Genomic DNA, 18,984 nt, shown 5'->3' on the forward strand with positions numbered 1-18,984 from the left:
CACTTATGGGGCAGTTGCTATATGTCAGACATTGTTCGAGGAACTAGGAATAAAAAGACAAGGTCTCTAAGCCTCAGAGTATACACAGTTCAGGGAGAAGCTCCTATTCTGGAATCAAAGAATTTATGAGAAGAAGGGACCTAATAATTCCCTTATTTCACATATAAGGGAACTGGGACTCATCACTAACTTAGCCACTAAGACAGACAGATATCCAGGTCTACAACTTCCTGCCACATTTGTGTGCTCTTGGTACAATACTTTTTCTTATGACTAAAAGTGATAAAGGTGTGTTTCCATATGAGTGAAGCAGAACATGGAATTGAGGGCAATATATACAACACCTATTAAATTAGTGACAGAAATCCCTAAAAGATATGAACAACATAAACAATTATTTAATAATTACTAAATAACAATGATTTAGATAAATACCTAACAATTTAGAGAGAGAAATCCCTAATAGATGTGATATCATGACAAAGCCCTAATTATCAATTTATTGAAGAATTAAAATAAGAGTAAGCCTTCTGGCTGGGTGCGGTGGCTTACACCTGTAATCCCGGAACTCTGGGAGGCCAAAGCAGGAAGATTGCTTGAGGCCAGGAGTTCAAGACCAGCCTGAGCAACATAGCAAGACATTCTCTCTACAAAAAGTTTAAAAATTAGCCAGGTGTGGTGGCATGCGCCTGTAGTCCCAGCTACTCAAGAGGCTAAGGCAGGAGCACAAGAGTTCAAGGATGCAGTGAGCTGTGATAGTGTCACTACACTCTAGCCTGGTTGACAAAATTGAGACCCTATCTCTTAAAAAAAAAAAAAAAAAAAGAGTAAGCCTTCTAAGCCATAATTATGGTTTTGCCTCTGTTTTCTGATCTGTAAAATGAGGATATTATAAGTGCTTACTTCAGAAGATTGTTGTGAAGTGAATACTTGAAAGCACTTAGTAAGCCTGGTACCTAGCAAACACTCAGGAAATGTTTGTTATTCTTATGAACAATCATTTATTAAATACACTGGTGTGTTATATAAAGACTAAAAAAAAGAAACTAGCTTGCTCTTTTTTTTTTTTTTTTTGAGACAGTGTCTGGCTCTGTTGCCAGGGTTGGAGTATGGCGGCCTCATCATAGCTCTCTGCAATCTCAAACTCCTGGCTGGGCTCAAGCAATCCTCCTGCCTCAGCTGCTCAGCCTCCAGAGTAGCTCAGGTGGCATGCACCACCATGTACAGCTAATTTTTCTATCTTTTGTAGAGACAAGGTCCCACTATGTTGGCTCATACTTGAACTACAGACCTCAAGTGATCCTCCTGCCTCAGGCTTCCAAAGTGCTGGGATTACAGGTGTGAGCCACTGTGCCTGACCAGAACTATCTTTCTTTTTTTTTTTTTTTTTTGAGACAGAGTCTCACTCTGTTGCCCAGGCTACAGTGAGTGCCGTGGCGTCAGCCTAGCTCACAGCAACCTCAAACTCCTGGGCTCAAGCAATCCTCCTGCCTCAGCCTCCCAAGTAGCTGGGACTACAGGCATGCGCCACCATGCCCGGCTAATTTTTTCTATATATATATTTAGCTGTCCGTATAATTTCTTTCTATTTTTAGTAGAGATGGGGTCTCACTCTTGCTCAGGCTGGTCTCGAACTCCTGAGCTCAAATGATCCGCCCACCTCGGCCTCCCAGAGTGCTAGGATTACAGGCGTGAGCCACCGCGCCCGGCCCAGAACTATCTTTCTTTAAGAGATTATCCTATTACTATGATGGTCTTATTCCTCTGGCAACTAATAGAATCTATACTAAATTGTATTTTTCACTAAAAGTATTTAAAATGCAATAATATGACCCCTTTATAAAGATATATATCAGTCCTAAAATTACAGAAATATAAACATTAATTAAATTATTAAGTAAAATAATTAAGCACATTCCATAATTTTAATTAATCAAATCATTTAGTTCAGTATTTCTAAAAATAGGATCTTAAGTATTAACTGAATGTTCAAAGATGACTCTGAAGTAAATACAGTTTATGCAAATTTTCTCATTCTACATAAAATATCCTGAAACTAATTAACATATGGGAAATAACCATACATTGTGTACATTAATGAAACTTTTATATTAAATCATTGCCCAATATCAATAATAAAATAAATAACTGTATTTATATCCACTTACTGCAATCTCTCTACAAGCCGACATGGATATTCCTGTGCCTTCAATTTGCTTCAATGCATATTCCTTTTCATCTTTTCTGCACATAAACACAAAAAAATTTTATTTTTCCATATATTACTTTCAAATTCAAAATTATAACTATAAAAACAGTGGGAACACACTTAATTTCTCAGTTATATGTAAATACTCTCACTATGCCACGTATTGCTTATTATTTTTGATAATATTTCAACTACAGAAATATGAAATACCAAAAGAAATTCATGTCACAATGAAAACACCAGACAGAGCCAAAACACAAAATTCAAAATTGAAACAGAACAGGATACTAAACACAGCACTAGTTTCAAAGAATAAACAAGCATAAATATAAACTCAAACATATTGCAAGATAATTCCACTCCTGTCTTAATTATCTGGAGTCTATGAAAGCATTCTGTTATAAACATTCACTACAAAAATAACTGACAGACATAAACTCCCAGATGCATTTAAAGTAATTTCATAGTATAAGAAGCATTTATAGGAATGAGAACCCAGTAAAACGCTCTGGTTCTCACCTAGGAGGGAGACATTCAAAAGCCCCAAGACCTCAATCAAAAGCCTTTAAAATTGGTTGAATGACCAGGACAAAGAAAAATAACCTTTAAAAGACTTCAAAATTCTAGCCACCACCATCACATTCTCAGGAACTCTAGGAGAAATCCAGGAGTTAGAGGGGATTTTCCAAACAATAGATACAGGATTAGGAATTCTAAGAAACCCCAATAGTTACCAGGGTGCTTAACCAAGAGAAGACAGCAGTTCAATAATGGTGATATAGCATGTAAAAATATTAATAGTTATCAGATGAGTGGCTGGTGTAACAAAGAGAGTATCCTCAGAGTACTGACACCAGAACCAGCCACACAAAGGCCCCAGCTGAATGCCATAAATGTGGTTCACAGTGTGGCTTGTTCTCAAAATGGGGGTATAATCCATGCCCTCCAAGTTTTTTTTTTTTAATAGCTATTTCTCATTTTCCCCATCCTGTATTTATTAACAGATAAAGTAGTTTAAGATGTTATTCATAATGTGCATTTTACAACATCATTTTTATATGCCTTTTGAAGATTTTCACACTTATCTATGATTAGAGCAAATAACTGAGTTATGGTTACTTTCTCCCATAATCAGTTTGAAAATTATATCCATTTTTCTTCTAATACATGGCATTCAGGAAATAATTAAGCAGCATTTTGATAAACAGAAAACATACTAGATATGGACTGTGATGTAATTATTAAAATGATGGCCATGAGGGTCATTAGAAACATGAAAAATGTTTGCCATATACTACTGAGAAAATACACAAATTATACTATATAAATATATATGTCTATACATATATTGAAGGTAATACAAAAAAAATAAAAAGTTGTGTTACAGGCCGGGCGCGGTGGCTCACGCCTGTAATCCTAGCACTCTGGGAGGCCGAGGCGGGTGGATCGCTCGAGGTCAGGAGTTCGAGACCAGCCTGAGCAAGAGCGAGACCCCGTCTCTACTAAAAATAGAAAGACATTATATGGACAACTAAAAATCTATACAGAAAAAATTAGCCGGGCATAGTGGCGCATGCCTGTAGTCCCAGCTACTCGGGAGGCTGAGGCAGTAGGATCGCTTAAGCCCAGGAGTTTGAGGTTGCTGTGAGCTAAGCTGACGCCATGGCACTCACTCTAGCCTGGGCAACAAAGTGAGATTCTGTCTCAACAAAAAAAAAAAAAAAAAAAAAAAAAAAGTTGTGTTACGATGTAGAAGTTATGTTAACTAACTTTAGTGCTACTGTTATATTATTGCCTTTTAAATTAGAATTAGAAGGAAAAAGAAAAAAGCCAAAATAATTTGATACTCTGAAAATACCTACTAAAACAATTTTTAGTATTTTTCAAAGTGATAGTTTAGGCATATTTTTTTTTTTTTTTTTTTTCTTTTTTTTTTTTGAGACAGAGTCTCACTCTGTTGCCCAGGCTACCGTGAGTGCCGTGGCATCAGCCTAGCTCACAGCAACCTCAAACTCCTGAGCTCAAGCGATCCTCCTGTCTCAGCCTCCCAAGTAGCTGGGACTACAGGCATGCGCCACCATGCCCGGCTAATTTTTTCTATATATATTTTTAGCTGTCCATATAATTTCTTTCTATTCTTAGTAGAGGTGGGGTCTCGCTCTTGCTCAGGCTGGTCTCGAACTCCTGAGCTCAAACGATCCGCCCACCTCGGCCTCCCAGAGTGCTAGGATTACAGGCGTGAGCCACCGCGCCCGGCCAGTTTAGGCATATTTTAAAGAGCAAAGTAAAAAAATAGGGAAAATCTAAGTGATCATTTTTTCCCTTTTTATCCATCCCGTTTCCTCCCAAACATGATACTAGACATTTTCCAGACCACTTGTTTTCCAGACCACTCGGAAGCCACAAGCAGCAAGTGACTGAATGTAATTAAAGCCAAACGGCCCCCTCTACCTTAAATGTATGTGTGGGTATGGAGCATCTCAGAGCACGTGTGCCTGAGATGCTCCAACACAATGCTTACAATGTAAATTTTATATATTTAATAATTAAATTAACCACCAGGTATCTACTCCTAAATAAATAAGTTTTAGTAAATTCTTAAAACAAATTATAAAAGCTTTCTGAAAAATTTCTCACATGAAACCATAATTTTTTTTCAACAGAAATATTTCAATCCGTAGTTCCCCTAAATGAAGTACTCCAGAAGCTCATGTAATTGCATAGTTTTATTTTTAATACTGTAAAGAATATTATACAATCTGGATATGTTATCGTTGCTATGGAAACTATAAGATCTTTGCAGTAAGTCAAAAAGTGCAAAATTAACACATCAAATTAATGGCTTTTGAATTTCACATCAAGGCTGTCAAAGGAATTTGAAAGCTTGAGCAGAACAGACTGAAGCAGAGGCCTTTTACTCTGAATTTTATGGGTAGGAACATGGAATAAACCTGGTAATTATTTCACTTAATAAGTTTAAATATAACTTCCATCTGTTAAATTAATAAAGTACTCAAAAATCTGCAATTTTAAGATTTGCAACGTTTAAACTGAGAACGAAAGAAAGTACATACATCATTACAGTTTCTCTCTGTGCACTGTCAGATGGTAAGTGATGATGTGGCATCTCTGAGGTTCACCATATGAAGAAGGGGCAAGGTCCCACAGGGCATATGGGACTCCTTGGCACTGTACTATGTCAATGCCAATCTTTGGGCAGATGCCAATACCTTAGTATAAAGACTAGAGATGCATCCTTTACCACAATGTCCAGAAATACTTCAGTGACTAGGCACCTAGGGAAAGGACGTTTAATTGCTCTCATCCTACGTGAGTGCCCCTCTCCAAGAGTTCCTCCAAGTGGTAGCAGCGATTCGTACCCTACAGCTTAGATGTTTCAGATACACATAATATAAAGTATCATAAAAGTATAATTTCTTCTTTTACATGACAAGGCTGAAAAGCAAACGACTTACACTGGCTTACACTGTTATGATAGCCTGCTTTTTATAGGCAGCTTAGTTCTTCCTTAAAACTCATTTCCTTTCATTTCTGCATAACGGAAAGGCAGACAAAGCCATTCCAAAGCCTTTAGGGAATCTGCTTTCTGTACTTTAGTGTATATTAGATAGTATGATTAAAGCAACAGCATATTAAAGATAATCAAAGTTTACTAAATAAAACCAGGAAAATTAAAATATATATATTTGTAGTATAAGAATGATATATGCTATATAGAATTTTTCAATACAAAGACATTTTTCCTATATGTCTATAAGGTATAACAACACCATGTAAACTTCACTCTCACCAGTCACAATGAAAAACAATTGTTCAATGGGAACATTATGTAATGACAAAATAGAAAAGTAAACTTGGCAGATTCTATTAGGTCTTCCATCTGAGACACTATATTCTAGAGAATTCTAGAATATATAATTTATATTCTTTTTTTTTTTTTTTTTGAGACAGAGTCTCACTCTGTTGCCCAGGCTAGAGTGAGTGCCGTGGCGTCAGCCTAGCTCACAGCAACCTCAAACTCCTGAGCTCAAGCGATCCTCCTGTCTCAGCCTCCCGAGTAGCTGGGACTACAGGCATGCGCCACCATGCCCGGCTAATTTTTTCAATATATATTTTTAGCTGTCCATATAATTTCTTTCTATTTTTAGTAGAGGTGGGGTCTCGCTCTTGCTCAGGCTGGTCTCGAACTCCTGAGCTCAAACGATCCGCCCACCTCGGCCTCCCAGAGTGCTAGGATTACAGGCGTGAGCCACCACGCCCGGCCATAATTTATATTCTATTAGATGATTCTATTAGGTCTTTCATCTGAGGCAATATATTCTAGAAAATTCTTTTTTTTTAAGACAGAGTCTCACTCTGTTGCCCTAGGTAGAATACAATAGCATCATCGTAGCTCACCGCAACCTCAAACTCCCCGGCTCAAGTGATCTTCCTGCCTCAGCCTTCCGAGTAGCTGGGACTACCAGCGTGCGCCACCACGCCCAGCTAATTTTTCCTATTTTTGGTAGAGACAGGGTCTTACTCTTGCTCAGGCTAATCTTGAACTCCTGAGCTCAAGCAGTCCTCCCGCCTCGGACTCCCAGAGTGTTAGCATTACAGGCGTGAGCCACCGCACCCGGCCTAGAAAATTCTTGATGCAAGCAATTCTATAGATAGTAGAAAAAATAAGAAGCATATATCTGTGCAAAGAGTAAAAATTGTTCTCTTAAAATGAAAGGTTAATCCCAAGCAGAAAATCAGGCTCAGTAGAATTTAAGTGTAATTTATTGAAGAATTTCTCAAGTCTAGAGAAGCAAGATCAGTAGGAACATTTCATAAATGAAATATTCAGAATTAGTTTAATGAAAATAGTCTTATACCTTTTGATTACATCCAAAATTGGCGACCAGCCCCTAGTCTACCATAGCACTGTAGCGAGGTAAAGTACCGTTCAGCAGCCTACATGAACAAGTATAGTGAGGGTCTGGGGCTAAAACACCATTTTGTTTGGTTTTTTTGTTTGTTTGTTTGTTTTGAGACAAAGTTTCACTTTGTTGCTGGGCTAGAGTGCAGTGGTATCATCACAGCTCCTCAAACTCCTGAGCTCAAGCCATCTTCCTGCCTCAGTCCCCCAGGTAGCTGGGACTACAGGCACGTACCACCATGCCTGGCTAATTTTTCTATTTTTTGTAGAGAGGGGGTCTTGTTCTTGCTCAGGCTGGTCTCAAACTCCTGACCTTAAACAATCCTCCCGCCTCAGCCTCCCAGAGTGCTAGAATTACCGGCATGAGCCACCACATCCAGCCCCAAAACTCCATTTGTTATAGTCAGAGACTGGCCCAAGGCTCTTTGGCTCCTATTAATACTACTACTAGGTATCCAGCCCTGGGCCATATTTGGTCCTAAGAATCTATAGCAGACAAAAAATTTAGAAACATCTTTTAAGAAGAGAAAAGGGAACTCAAGCTCAAGCAAGGCTGAAGGAAAAAGTCTTCAAACTAATAGAATTAAAGTCCTTTTTTGTTTCTAGTGAAAACAGAAGAGCCTTATTATTTTATATCAACTAACAACTACTTAGTTCATATTATCTGTCCCAACACTGTGCCAAACGCTGGGGATGAACAAAATTAGAGATTGACTACCCCAGACATCAGAGAGTTTACAATCCACCTGGAAAGAGATTCTAAGTGAGCAGGAAGTACAAACGAATAACCCTGATATGCTCCCCACCCCAAGAGATATGCATAACAGGCAGAGAGCGAAAACAACTAACAATTCTTCAGAGTTTTAAGGAAGGTAACTCAATAAATTAGGCCTTTAAGGGAGGAGTTGCCCAGAGAAGGGACTAGAAGGTCAGAGAATTCCAGGTAGAAGTATGGCACAAGAAAAATAACAGAGGCATATTCAGGAAACGCCTTATATTCAGTATGGTAGGAAAGCCAGGTGTATGATGATGAGGGACAAGTGATTAGGCTAGAAAAGGAAAGGAAAGGAGCCATGTGAATCCTACAAAGAAGTTTGTACTTCGTATGTAAACAGTGAGGAGTCAAAGGTTTTTGAAACAGAGAAGGTTTGTTAACAGATCTTTGCTCAGAAAGATAACCGTGGTAACTACAGAGAAAAACTGTTGGCAGAGCAAACATTTGGTAAGTTACAGCAAACGTTCAGATAAGAAAAGATGAAGTGCCAGATTAGAATAGTGGCAAAGAAGAAGAAATAATGGATTCAAAAGACATTTCTAAGTCAGAGCTGACAGAATTTAGTGACCAATTTGATTCTATGGCTGAAGGAGAAGATGACTCTGAAGATGGATGAAGTTTTCACTTTGAATGATAACACCATTAAACAGAGAAATGATGGCATGACCTAAATGGAGACGAGGAAACATAAGGTTTATTCTAAAGGCAATGAAAATTACATATGATTCTTAATCTTATTAGAAAAGACTGAGATTAAAGGCATGAAAAACAATTAGGAGGTTACTATAATGGTGTGAGAAAGTGAGAACCTGGATTAGGAAAATAAAATGTTAACTCTGATAGGGGCTTAAGACAATCCTGTACAATCTCTTCACTTTAACAATGAAGAAACTAGGCCAACAGCTAGAGGCAGAGCAGAGACCAGATTTCCCAATTCCAAAGCTAACATTCTTCATAACAGCAGGGTAACAATAAGACAGGAGAAAGGAAGGGATACTTGTGACAGTCATTTTAAAGGAGGAATTGGCAGGACCAAATGAATAAATACGGAAGATTAAGAAGGATGAATCAAGGGTGAGTCTGAGGTTTTCAGTGTGATTGAGGGCAAGGATGATATCACTGAGAACAAGGTTCATGTCAGATCTCAGAAGGTTCTTTTGCTCTTAAATGATTCTTTTACATGGAAAGAAACTCCAACCAAAAATGAAAATATCTGAAAATTCAAAAAGGAGATGTCCTAAAGATGTTTACTAAGGACCTACCATAGTAGAGTTTCCCATTGAATGGTTTGAATCCATAGATGTGATGATACCGGACTAGAAGAAGTAGCACATAGACAAGATGACTTTTGAGTGCTCAGGAAAGAACTGGAGGGTGAGAAGGTTGGGGAGAGAGAGAGAAACCATTTCTGGAGACACTTCTCTCTCACATCCCTTAGAAGACAGACAATTCTATGAAGAATTTGTCCTTTATGTTTGCTTTTCCAAACATTATAAGAATACAAATAATGAAATCATCAGAAATACAGTATCCAAAATGGTACAGTATTATTAGTTTTTACAACTAGGTGTTACCAATAAGACATTTTTCAAACCATATGATACCTGAATCTTGCCAACAAATTTTTTCTTCAAGAAGAATGCTGGAGGCCGGGCACGGTGGCTCATGCCTGTAATCCTAGCACTCTGGGAGGCCGAGGCGGGAGGATTGCTCAAGGTCAGGAGTTCGAGACCAGCCTGAGCAAGAGCGAGACCCCATTTCTACTAAAAATAGAAAGAAATTATATGGACAGCTAAACATATATATAGAGAGAAAAAATCAGCCCAGCATGGTGGCACATGCCTGTAGTCCCAGCTACTCGGCAGGCTGAGGCAGGAGGATCACTTGAGCCCAGGAGTTTGAGGTTGCTGTGAGCTAGGCTGACACCACAGCACTCTAGCCAAGGTGACAGAGGGGGACTCTGCCTCAAAATAAATAAATAAATAAATAAAAGGGTTCATAATAATTGTACAATATTTATAGGGTACATGTGATGTTTTGATACAGGCATACAATGTGTATTAATCAAATCAGTTATTTTATTAACTGTCTTAAACATAGGGTAATGGTATTATGCTTATAAAGGAGAATGTCTTCATTCATTCATAAAGGAAATGTGGATTCAAGTATTTGGGGGTGATATGTCATCACATCTGCAACTTAATTTCAAATGGTTCAAAGACAACAAAAAACTTTCATATATATATATACACACACACACAGAGATAAAGCAAATATAGAATGATAATAATAGTTTGAATCTAGGCAGAGGGTAAGTGGGTGTTCATTGTTAGGAAGTTTAACTTCTCTGCTTTTACAAAACTTTTCTTAATAAAAAACAATTGAGGAGTGAAGTAAATAAAAAGCAGCAGTTAAAGAGGAAAACAATAAGCAAGTGAGTGGTATACAGAAGCCAAGGTACAAGTATTAAAGAGCAGGGGGGCAAGAACATCAAATGTAGTAGCAAGATCAAATATGAGAGAATGGAAAAAAGCTCATCAGTTTTGACAGTAGATGACATTTTGCAAAAGTGTCACTAGTAGAGCAAACACTTTGCTCAGAACTCTCTCTCCTGAAGGACCTCACCATACTCTATTGCATTATAATTACTTGGAATTGACTCATCCCCCTTATCCCATCCCCAAATGAGGAAGGGGACTATCTTACTCATTTCTGTATATTCTATAGGAGCTAACGAAGTACTTTGCAGAAAGTAGGAACTAAACATTTGTTACGTTGAAATAAACTTGTTCATTAGTCTTGATCAACTTAAAAAAATATTTTCACTGTAATAAAAAAATCTGGAAAGTTTTCTTTAAAAAAATATACACTCCAAAGATAGTAGAGACATACATTCTGAAAAATAAAATTAAACTGTCAGTGATAATTAAACAGCAATACTTTTATTGGAAAAGTAATCATATCTAAAAATTCACCAGAAAGCAAGTACCTCCTTCTGGAGAGAAGGAGAAAAACATAAATATTTTGTCATTCTCAAATCTAGCACTGTCAGATCCGATAGAACTAAATCATCGGATTAGATAGATCAACAACCTGCTCCCTTAGGTACATTTTTAGATTTCAGTCTTCATGAAATCATCTCAAAAGTATCAAAGAAAAAAAATACTCAAAAAAGAAAGTCAAGATATCAAAATCAACACTTACAAAATATAAACATATTTTTTTTTTCACCATACCACTGAAGGCTCTGCCAAAACCTAGGTCACTGAGGAATCTTCTTTGGATAAAATGTGCTTTTTGCACGTTTTTCCTAGCTGATTGTAACTACTGTGATGACAGTCTCTTTCCTAATATATTAAGTATCCTTGCTAGAACCCAAAACATTTGAACATTTTTTAAAAATAGAGATGGGATTTCAGTACATTGCCCAGGCTTCTCTCAAACTCCTGGGCTCAGCCCAGGAGATACTCCTGCCTCAGCCTCCTGAGTAGCTGGGACTATAGGCACATGCCACAAGACCCAGCTCATTTGGAACTTTATAATCCACAATCTCTGAAATACACTTAAAAGAAAAAAGTTAATTCCTTTGGAAGACTTTACTTGAAACTTTTAATCACCATGGCACATAAATCATAAAGTCAAATCAAAATGTCATCTATCAGCTATTAAAAATTATGTTACATAAATTGTGCTACATTATTTATAACATTTTAAAGGCAAATTACAAAACCATATACTCATTTCTGTAAGAAAAGAAGTATATTATCGGCCGGGCGCGGTGGCTCACGCCTGTAATCCTAGCACTCTGGGAGGCCGAGGTGGGCGGATCGTTTGAGCTCAGGAGTTCGAGACCAGCCTGAGCAAGAGCGAGACCCCATCTCTACTAAAAATAGAAAGAAATTATATGGACAGCTAAAAATATATATATAGAAAAAATTAGCCGGGCATGGTGGTGCATGCCTGTAGTCCCAGCTACTTGGGAGGCTGAGACAGGAGGATCGCTTGAGCCCAGGAGTTTGAGGTTGCTGTGAGCTAGGCTGACGCCACGGCACTCACTCTAGCCTGGGCAACAGAGTGAGACTCTGTCTCAAAAAAAAAAAAAAAAAAAAAAAAAAAAAGAAAAGAAGTATATTATGGTATATGCACTAAAATATTAACAATGGAAGCCAAGAACCTGTAGTCCCAGCTACTCAGGAGGCTGAGGCGAGAGAATCATTTGAGCCCAGGATTTTGAGGCCAACCTGGGCAACACAGTGAAACCCCATCTCTAAAAAATAAATAAATGAATAAATGAATAACATATTAACAATGGAGAGAATTTTATTTCCTTCTTTATGCTTATCCATACTTTCTGAGTTTTCTATAATGAATATTAACTACTTGTATAATAATCATTTTCTTTTAAAAGTTTCCATATAGGTTGACATGAATTTTTCTGCATAACAATTCAGGTAAACTCAACCTTGTCAAATGATCCATTGTATAGGAATGTCTGGCCGGGTGCAGTGGCTCACGCGTGTATCCTAGCACTCTGGGAGGCCGAGGCAGGCAGATCACTTGAGCTCAAGAGTTCAAGACCAGCCTGAGCAAGAGCGAGACCCCGTCTCTACTAAAAATAGAAATTATCTGGACAACTAAAAATATATAGAAAAAATTAGCTGGGCATGGTGGCACATGCCTGTAGTCCCAGCTACTCGGGAGGCTGAGGCAGAAGGATCGCTTGAGCCCAGGAGTTTGAGGTTGCTGTGAGCTAGGCTGACGCCATGGTCTAGCCTGGGCAACAGAGTGAGACTGTCTCAAAAAAAAAATAAAAAAATAAAATAAAAGAAAAAGAAAAAAAATAGGAACATCAACCCAAGATTAAATTCTAGTCCAGGGTGGGGAACCTGCAGCTTTAAGGCCACATGTGGCAAATCAAGATGCCCTTAAAGTCACAAATGACTGATAACCTATCTTGAGTATCAACTGAAACTGCAGACCTCCATGCTGCAACCAAACATTCAAATGCTTTCCAACAAAAAGCAGACACAACAAAGTCATTAAAAGGTTAATTAACATTAAAATTAACAAACAGTTTTCATTTTTTGAAATTATTAAGTACATCATAGTTAGACTTTACAAAATAATGCACATTTTTAAGTATATCTAATTGAAGTTTCTTGACTGTGGTCTTATTTGATTACAGTTAAATTAAAGCAGCCTTCCAACATGAAAAGGTGTCATATTCCTGTTCTAGTCACTTAAAAGGCTGAAAAATAAGAAATTAGGAAAATAAAGCTGCTACCCATCCAAGAGCAAAATAAATATAATAATGAGCCAATCAACTCATAACTTATGGAGAAAGACTTACGTCATTTAATGATAAATGAAAGTATTTTTTCATTTATCATTAAATCAACTTTAAAACAAAAATTAATACTAATACAACACACTTATAATAAGAGTTATAATAATAGTTACACTTACATGGTACTTACTATATGGCAGGGACCAATCTAAGAACCTCAACTATATTAACTCTTTTAATCTCCACAACATGCTATGAAGCAGGTACTATTATTAATACCATCCCCATTGTACAGATGAGGACATTGAAAACAGAGAGGGTAGGTAACTCGCCGAACATCACAAAGCTAGTTAAACGGCAGATCAAGGATTCACACCTAAGTAGTCTGGCTCCAGAGTCTGGAGTCAGTACAGCAATTATTTTCATGTCTTCATACTCTTCTTCTGAGAAAAGAGAATAGCATGTGTCGAGGCTCAGAGGCAAGAGAGTACAAATATTTAATATGCTTAATACAGTGAGGCTAGTTTAGAGTAGGGGAAATTAATCAGTTAAAGCTGAAGAAGCAGTGGGCAGGGCCAAATGAAACAGAACAGGTAAGCCATGTTAAGGAAACTGGACTTCCTTCCAAGGAACAAAGGTAAAGATTTTAAGCAACTATCCTTTTGTGACTAATCTGGAGGTATGAAGATGGCACAGGAAGTCTACTTATGAGGCCTCTGTAGTAATTTAAGTGAGGGGTAACTACAGTCTAAATTAGGATGGTAGCAAAGGGAACAAAAAGAAGCAGATGGATTTGATAGATAATTAGGAAATAATGTCAACAGAACATGTGGTTAAGAAACAAGAGAAATGCTTTTCGGGAACCCAGTCTAAAAAAAAAAAAAAGAAAGAAAGAAACAAGAGAAAGAACAGCAAGAATGATTCCAACTTTCTGGCTTGGACAATAGGTGACAGCCGTATCATTCACTGAGTTAAAAAGAACAGAACGGGGAAGTTTTAGATAAAGTTGAGAGTACTGTGGTGCTGTCTAAATGGAGATGTCCAAAAGGCATTTGGACAAACCTGTAGCTTAGAAGAGTGATGTGGGCTAGAGATAGAGATGTGAAAGTATGTAGTTATGAGTTATATTGAAATTATGAGAAAAGGAGAGAGGACAGAACACCGAAGAACATCATTTAAGGAAAAGGATCCCACAGTATTCACAATGAATACTACTTAGTTGGTACTCAACACTGCTAAGTGGTCTCTAGTTATTTTACTTTACTCTTCCCCAACAAAACTCTTAAGTTCACTGAAAGCAATGATGCCTCCTATAAGCCTTTGTAACTCCAAAGATTTTAGCATATTAATGGGTATTTGTGGAGTACTTAACCAACTCAGATATGGAGAAAGGATAAATAAAATATATTAGTACTTGATTTTTGGAAACTCCTTTTCTTAGGACTCCTTTGATCTTCCATTTTTCCCCAGGCTTTTGCTCCCTCAATTACTGCTGCACTGATTGTGCTGACCCAGTGAAAAAAGATGACTTTGAGGATTGGTACCTTGGAAGTTATGCAATGGTTCTGTGATCTACTCTTTCATATTCAATACCTTGTAAGCAAATCAAGGAGAAATTATTTTGTTTAAGAGAAAAATAGAAAAGAAAGGTCCTTGCATACAATAAAAGGCTGTCTGAGCATGGTGGTTCACACCTGTAATCCCAGCACTTTGAAAGGCCAAAGGAGGAGGATCACTTGAGCCCAGGAATTCAAGGTTACAATGAGCTATAAACACATTACTACACTCTAGCCTGGGCAAGAGAGTGAAACCTTGTCTCTAAAAATAAAATAAAATTAAAAAATAAATAAAGTAAAAGGCAAATTTTTTTCTATTGCATTTTACTACTACAGCAGAAATTTTTATGCTGTCAATCCAAAAATACTCAGTTTTTGGCCCTCATCTTCTTCATATTGATTAATCTTGATCTCTCTTTTCCCCTTTCCTCTTATTCATCAAGTCAAGCTTTCCAGAAATTTTGTGAACACCCAAGCCTGAGATCAAAGCTGTCTTCTCTGCATTCACCAAGCACATGTTTGCACTGTACACATGACATTCATCTTATACCACTTTGTATGGCAAATTTTTCATAGCGTGTGATATAAAGAGCTTCGGCTATGGACTCATATACCTATTACACTAAGTCACACAGCTAATAAGTTACTTATACTTTCATATTACCAGTTTTTGCATCTGTAAACTGGGTATAATACCTTACACAATCATTCTGAAGATAAATGAGATCACATATGTTAAGCACCTAGCACAGTGTCTAGCACCTACTAGAGCCTCAGTAAATGTCAGTTCCTACATCAAAATTGAAACTTTTTAGAGATTGCAGAATAAGTCCACAAAGACATTTCAAGTAGAATGCTTAGGAAGGGACAACAGAAATATGAGTTTTGGGCAAATACATATCAGTAAAAATGGAACACAGGATTTCAAATTAACATTTCTTATACAGGTAATAAGTTTCCAGAGAGGAGGTATCATTATCATGTGTGTCTTTGTAGCCAACATAACACCTTACAGCTAACAATCAAATATTTGATGTATTAATTGATTAGATGACTGATATCATTGGCTGTCTGTCTTTTCTAATAAGATGGAGGTTTACAGTAGGAGTCCAGAATTAAAGTTTTCATTCAACAAATATTTATGTGTACTGTAATGCATATTGGGCACTACAATACATTCTTTGTCCTACAGAAGTTCACAAGAGAATAAGGGAACAAAGTAATACGCAGTTACTAAATATAAACTGTAATATTAAAAACTGCCTGGATCCCATCATTTAAATTACTTATGTAACCATCCATTTAATTCCTTCTTTTTCATAGAAGTTGAGGCAAAGGGAAGAAACTGTGGGAGGGGGACAATGAAGTCTTCCTATGATCCCCTTTAAGAAGTATTTTACATTTTTTTGTACTACTGACTAGGATAATCTATTGAGATTATCATAATTCATGAAGAGAAACTAAATGGTTTCCTGCTAAAATCAGAAACAAGCCAAGGATGTCTGCTTTCACCATTCCTAATCAACATCATACTGGAAGTCCTAGCTAACATAAGAAAAGAAAAGAAAAGGTATACAGATTGGGAATGAAGAAATTAAACTCTGTTTGCAAATGACATTGATTGTTTATGGAGAAAATCCCAAAGAATGAACAAAGAAACTCCTAGAACTAATAAGCAATTAGAGCAAGATTGCAGGATAAAAGGTTAATATAAAAAAATCAATTGCAGGCCGGGCGTGGTGGCTCACGCCTGTAATCCTAGCACTCTGGGAGGCCGAGGTGGGCGGATCGTTTGAGCTCAGGAGTTCGAGACCAGCCTGATGCAAGAGCAAGACCCCATCTCTACTAAAAATAGAAAGAAATTATGGACAGCTAAAAATATATATACAGAAAAAATTAGCCAGGCATGGTGGTGCATGCCTGTAGTCCCAGCTACTCGGGAGGCTGAGACAGGAGGATCCCTTGAGCTCAGGAGTTTGAGGTTGCTGTGAGCTAGGCTGATGCCACGGCACTCACTCTAGCGGCAACAGAGTGAGACTCTGTCTCAAAAAAAATAAATAAATAAAAAAATCAATTGCAATAAAGTGGGGATGGTTAATGGGTGCAAATATATAGTTAGTTAGATATAATGAACAATATTTGATAGTACAACAAAGTGACTATAATAAGCAATAAGTTAGGGTATATTTTAAAATAACTAAAAGAGTGGAAATGCAATGTTCCTAAAACAAAGAAGTGATAAATGTCTAAGTTAACAGATACCTCAATTACTATGATTTGATTAATTCACACTGTACATCCATATCAAAACATCACATGTACCCCATAAAGATATACAACCATTTTGTACCCATAATAATTAAAAAGTAAAAAATTTTTTGAAATTTTTAAAGTCATTTGCTTTCTTATATACCAGCAAAGAAACATAAGAATTGGAAATTAAAAAAAAAAAAATACCATTTACCTTAGCACCCCCCCCAAAAAAATACTTAGTTATAAATCAACAAAAATATGTACAAGACATACATAAGGAAAACTATAAAACTCCGATAAAAGAAATAAAAAAAGATATAAATAGAGAGATATTCCATGTACATAGCCAAAAAGACTCAATAATGTCAAGATGTCAATTCTTCCTACCTTGATCTATAGATTCAACATTGTCCCAATCAAAATTCCAGCCAGTTATTTTGTGGGCATCAATAAACTGATCCTAAAGTTGATATGGAAAGACAAAAGATCCACAATAGCCAACACAATATTGAAGGAGAAGAACAAAATTGGAAGACTGACACTACCTGACTTCAAAGACTTACTATAAAGCTACAGTAATCAAGAGAGTGTGGTACTAGTGCAAGGAAAGACAAATAGATCAAGGGAACAGAATAGAGAGCTCAGAAAGAGACCCACACAAATATACCCAACTGCTCATTGACAAGCAATGGAGAAACGACTTGTTTCAACAAATGGTGCTGGAACAACTGGACGTTCACAAGCAAAAAAGTGAATCTAGACACAGGCCTTACACCCTTCACAAAAATTAACTCAAAATAGATTACTGACATATATAAAACTGTTAGAAGATAACACAGAAGAACACCTAGATAATCCTGGATTTGGGGATGACTTTTGGATATAATACTAAGACATAATTCCTTTTTTTTTAAATTGGGAATTTGAACTTGACTCAAACTAATAACTTCTGCTTTGTGAAAGACATTTTTAAAAAAATAAAAGGATAAGGCACAGACTAGGAGAATCAAACTAGATCCCTATCTCTCATCTTTTACAAAAATTAACTCAAAATCGGGCCAGGTGCTCAAGCCTATAATCCTAGCACTTTGGGAGGCCAAGATAGGAAGATCGCTTGAGGCCAGAAGTTCGAGACCAACCTGAGTAAGAGTGAGACCCTCGTCTCTACGAAAAATAGAAAAATTAGCCAGGCATGGTGGCACATGCCTGTACTCCCAGCTACTCAGGAGGCTGAGTCAGGAGGATCACTTGAGCCCAGGAGTTTGAGGTTGCAATGAGCTATGATGATGCCACTGCACTCTAGCCTGGGCAACAGAGAGAGACCCTGTCTCAAAAAAAAAAAAAAAAAAAAAAAGCTCAAAATGGATTACTTAAAATATAAGACCCAAAACTATAAACCAATAGAAGAAAACAGGAGAAATGCTTCAGGACACCAGTCTGCGAAAAACCTTTTTGGATAAGAATTCAAATCATAGGTAACAAAACCAAAAATAAATAAATGGCATTTTATCAAACTAAAAAGCTTCTGTACAGCAAAGGCAATAATCAACAGAGTGAAGAGACATCCCAAAGAATGGAAGAAAACATTTGCAAACCATTCATCTGACAAGGCATTCATATCCAAAACATAAAAGGAACTCAAACAACTTAACACGCTGCAAAAAAAATCCAATTTAGGCCGGGCGCGGTGGCTCACGCCTGTAATCCTAGCACTCTGGGAGGCCGAGGTGGGCGGATCGTTTGAGCTCAGGAGTTCGAGACCAGCCTGAGCAAGAGCGAGACCCCATCTCTACTAAAAATAGAAAGAAATTATATGGACAGCTAAAAATATATATAGAAAAAATTAGCCGGGCATGGTGGTGCATGCCTGTAGTCCCAACCACTCGGGAGGCTGAGACAGGAGGATTGCTTGAGCTCAGGAGTTTGAGGTTGCTGTGAGCTAGGCTGACGCCACGGCACTCACTCTAGCCTGGGCAACAG

The 18,984-nt window shown here is 37.4% G+C and overlaps 1 protein-coding gene across 2 annotated transcripts in view; it reads right to left on the bottom strand.

The window, feature by feature from the left end:
- CDK19 (cyclin dependent kinase 19) overlaps nt 1-18,984 on the bottom strand; it is a 134,729-nt gene that overhangs the window by 83,403 nt on the left and 32,342 nt on the right. For both annotated transcript variants that reach the window (XM_069487996.1, XM_069487995.1), the window contains exon 2: nt 2,169-2,244. In XM_069487996.1, the coding sequence (XP_069344097.1) occupies nt 2,169-2,244 (76 nt within the window). The remainder of the gene's footprint in view (nt 1-2,168; nt 2,245-18,984) is intronic.

Source organism: Eulemur rufifrons, chromosome 15 (genome assembly GCF_041146395.1).
Source record: "Eulemur rufifrons isolate Redbay chromosome 15, OSU_ERuf_1, whole genome shotgun sequence".
NCBI lineage: Eukaryota > Metazoa > Chordata > Mammalia > Primates > Lemuridae > Eulemur > Eulemur rufifrons.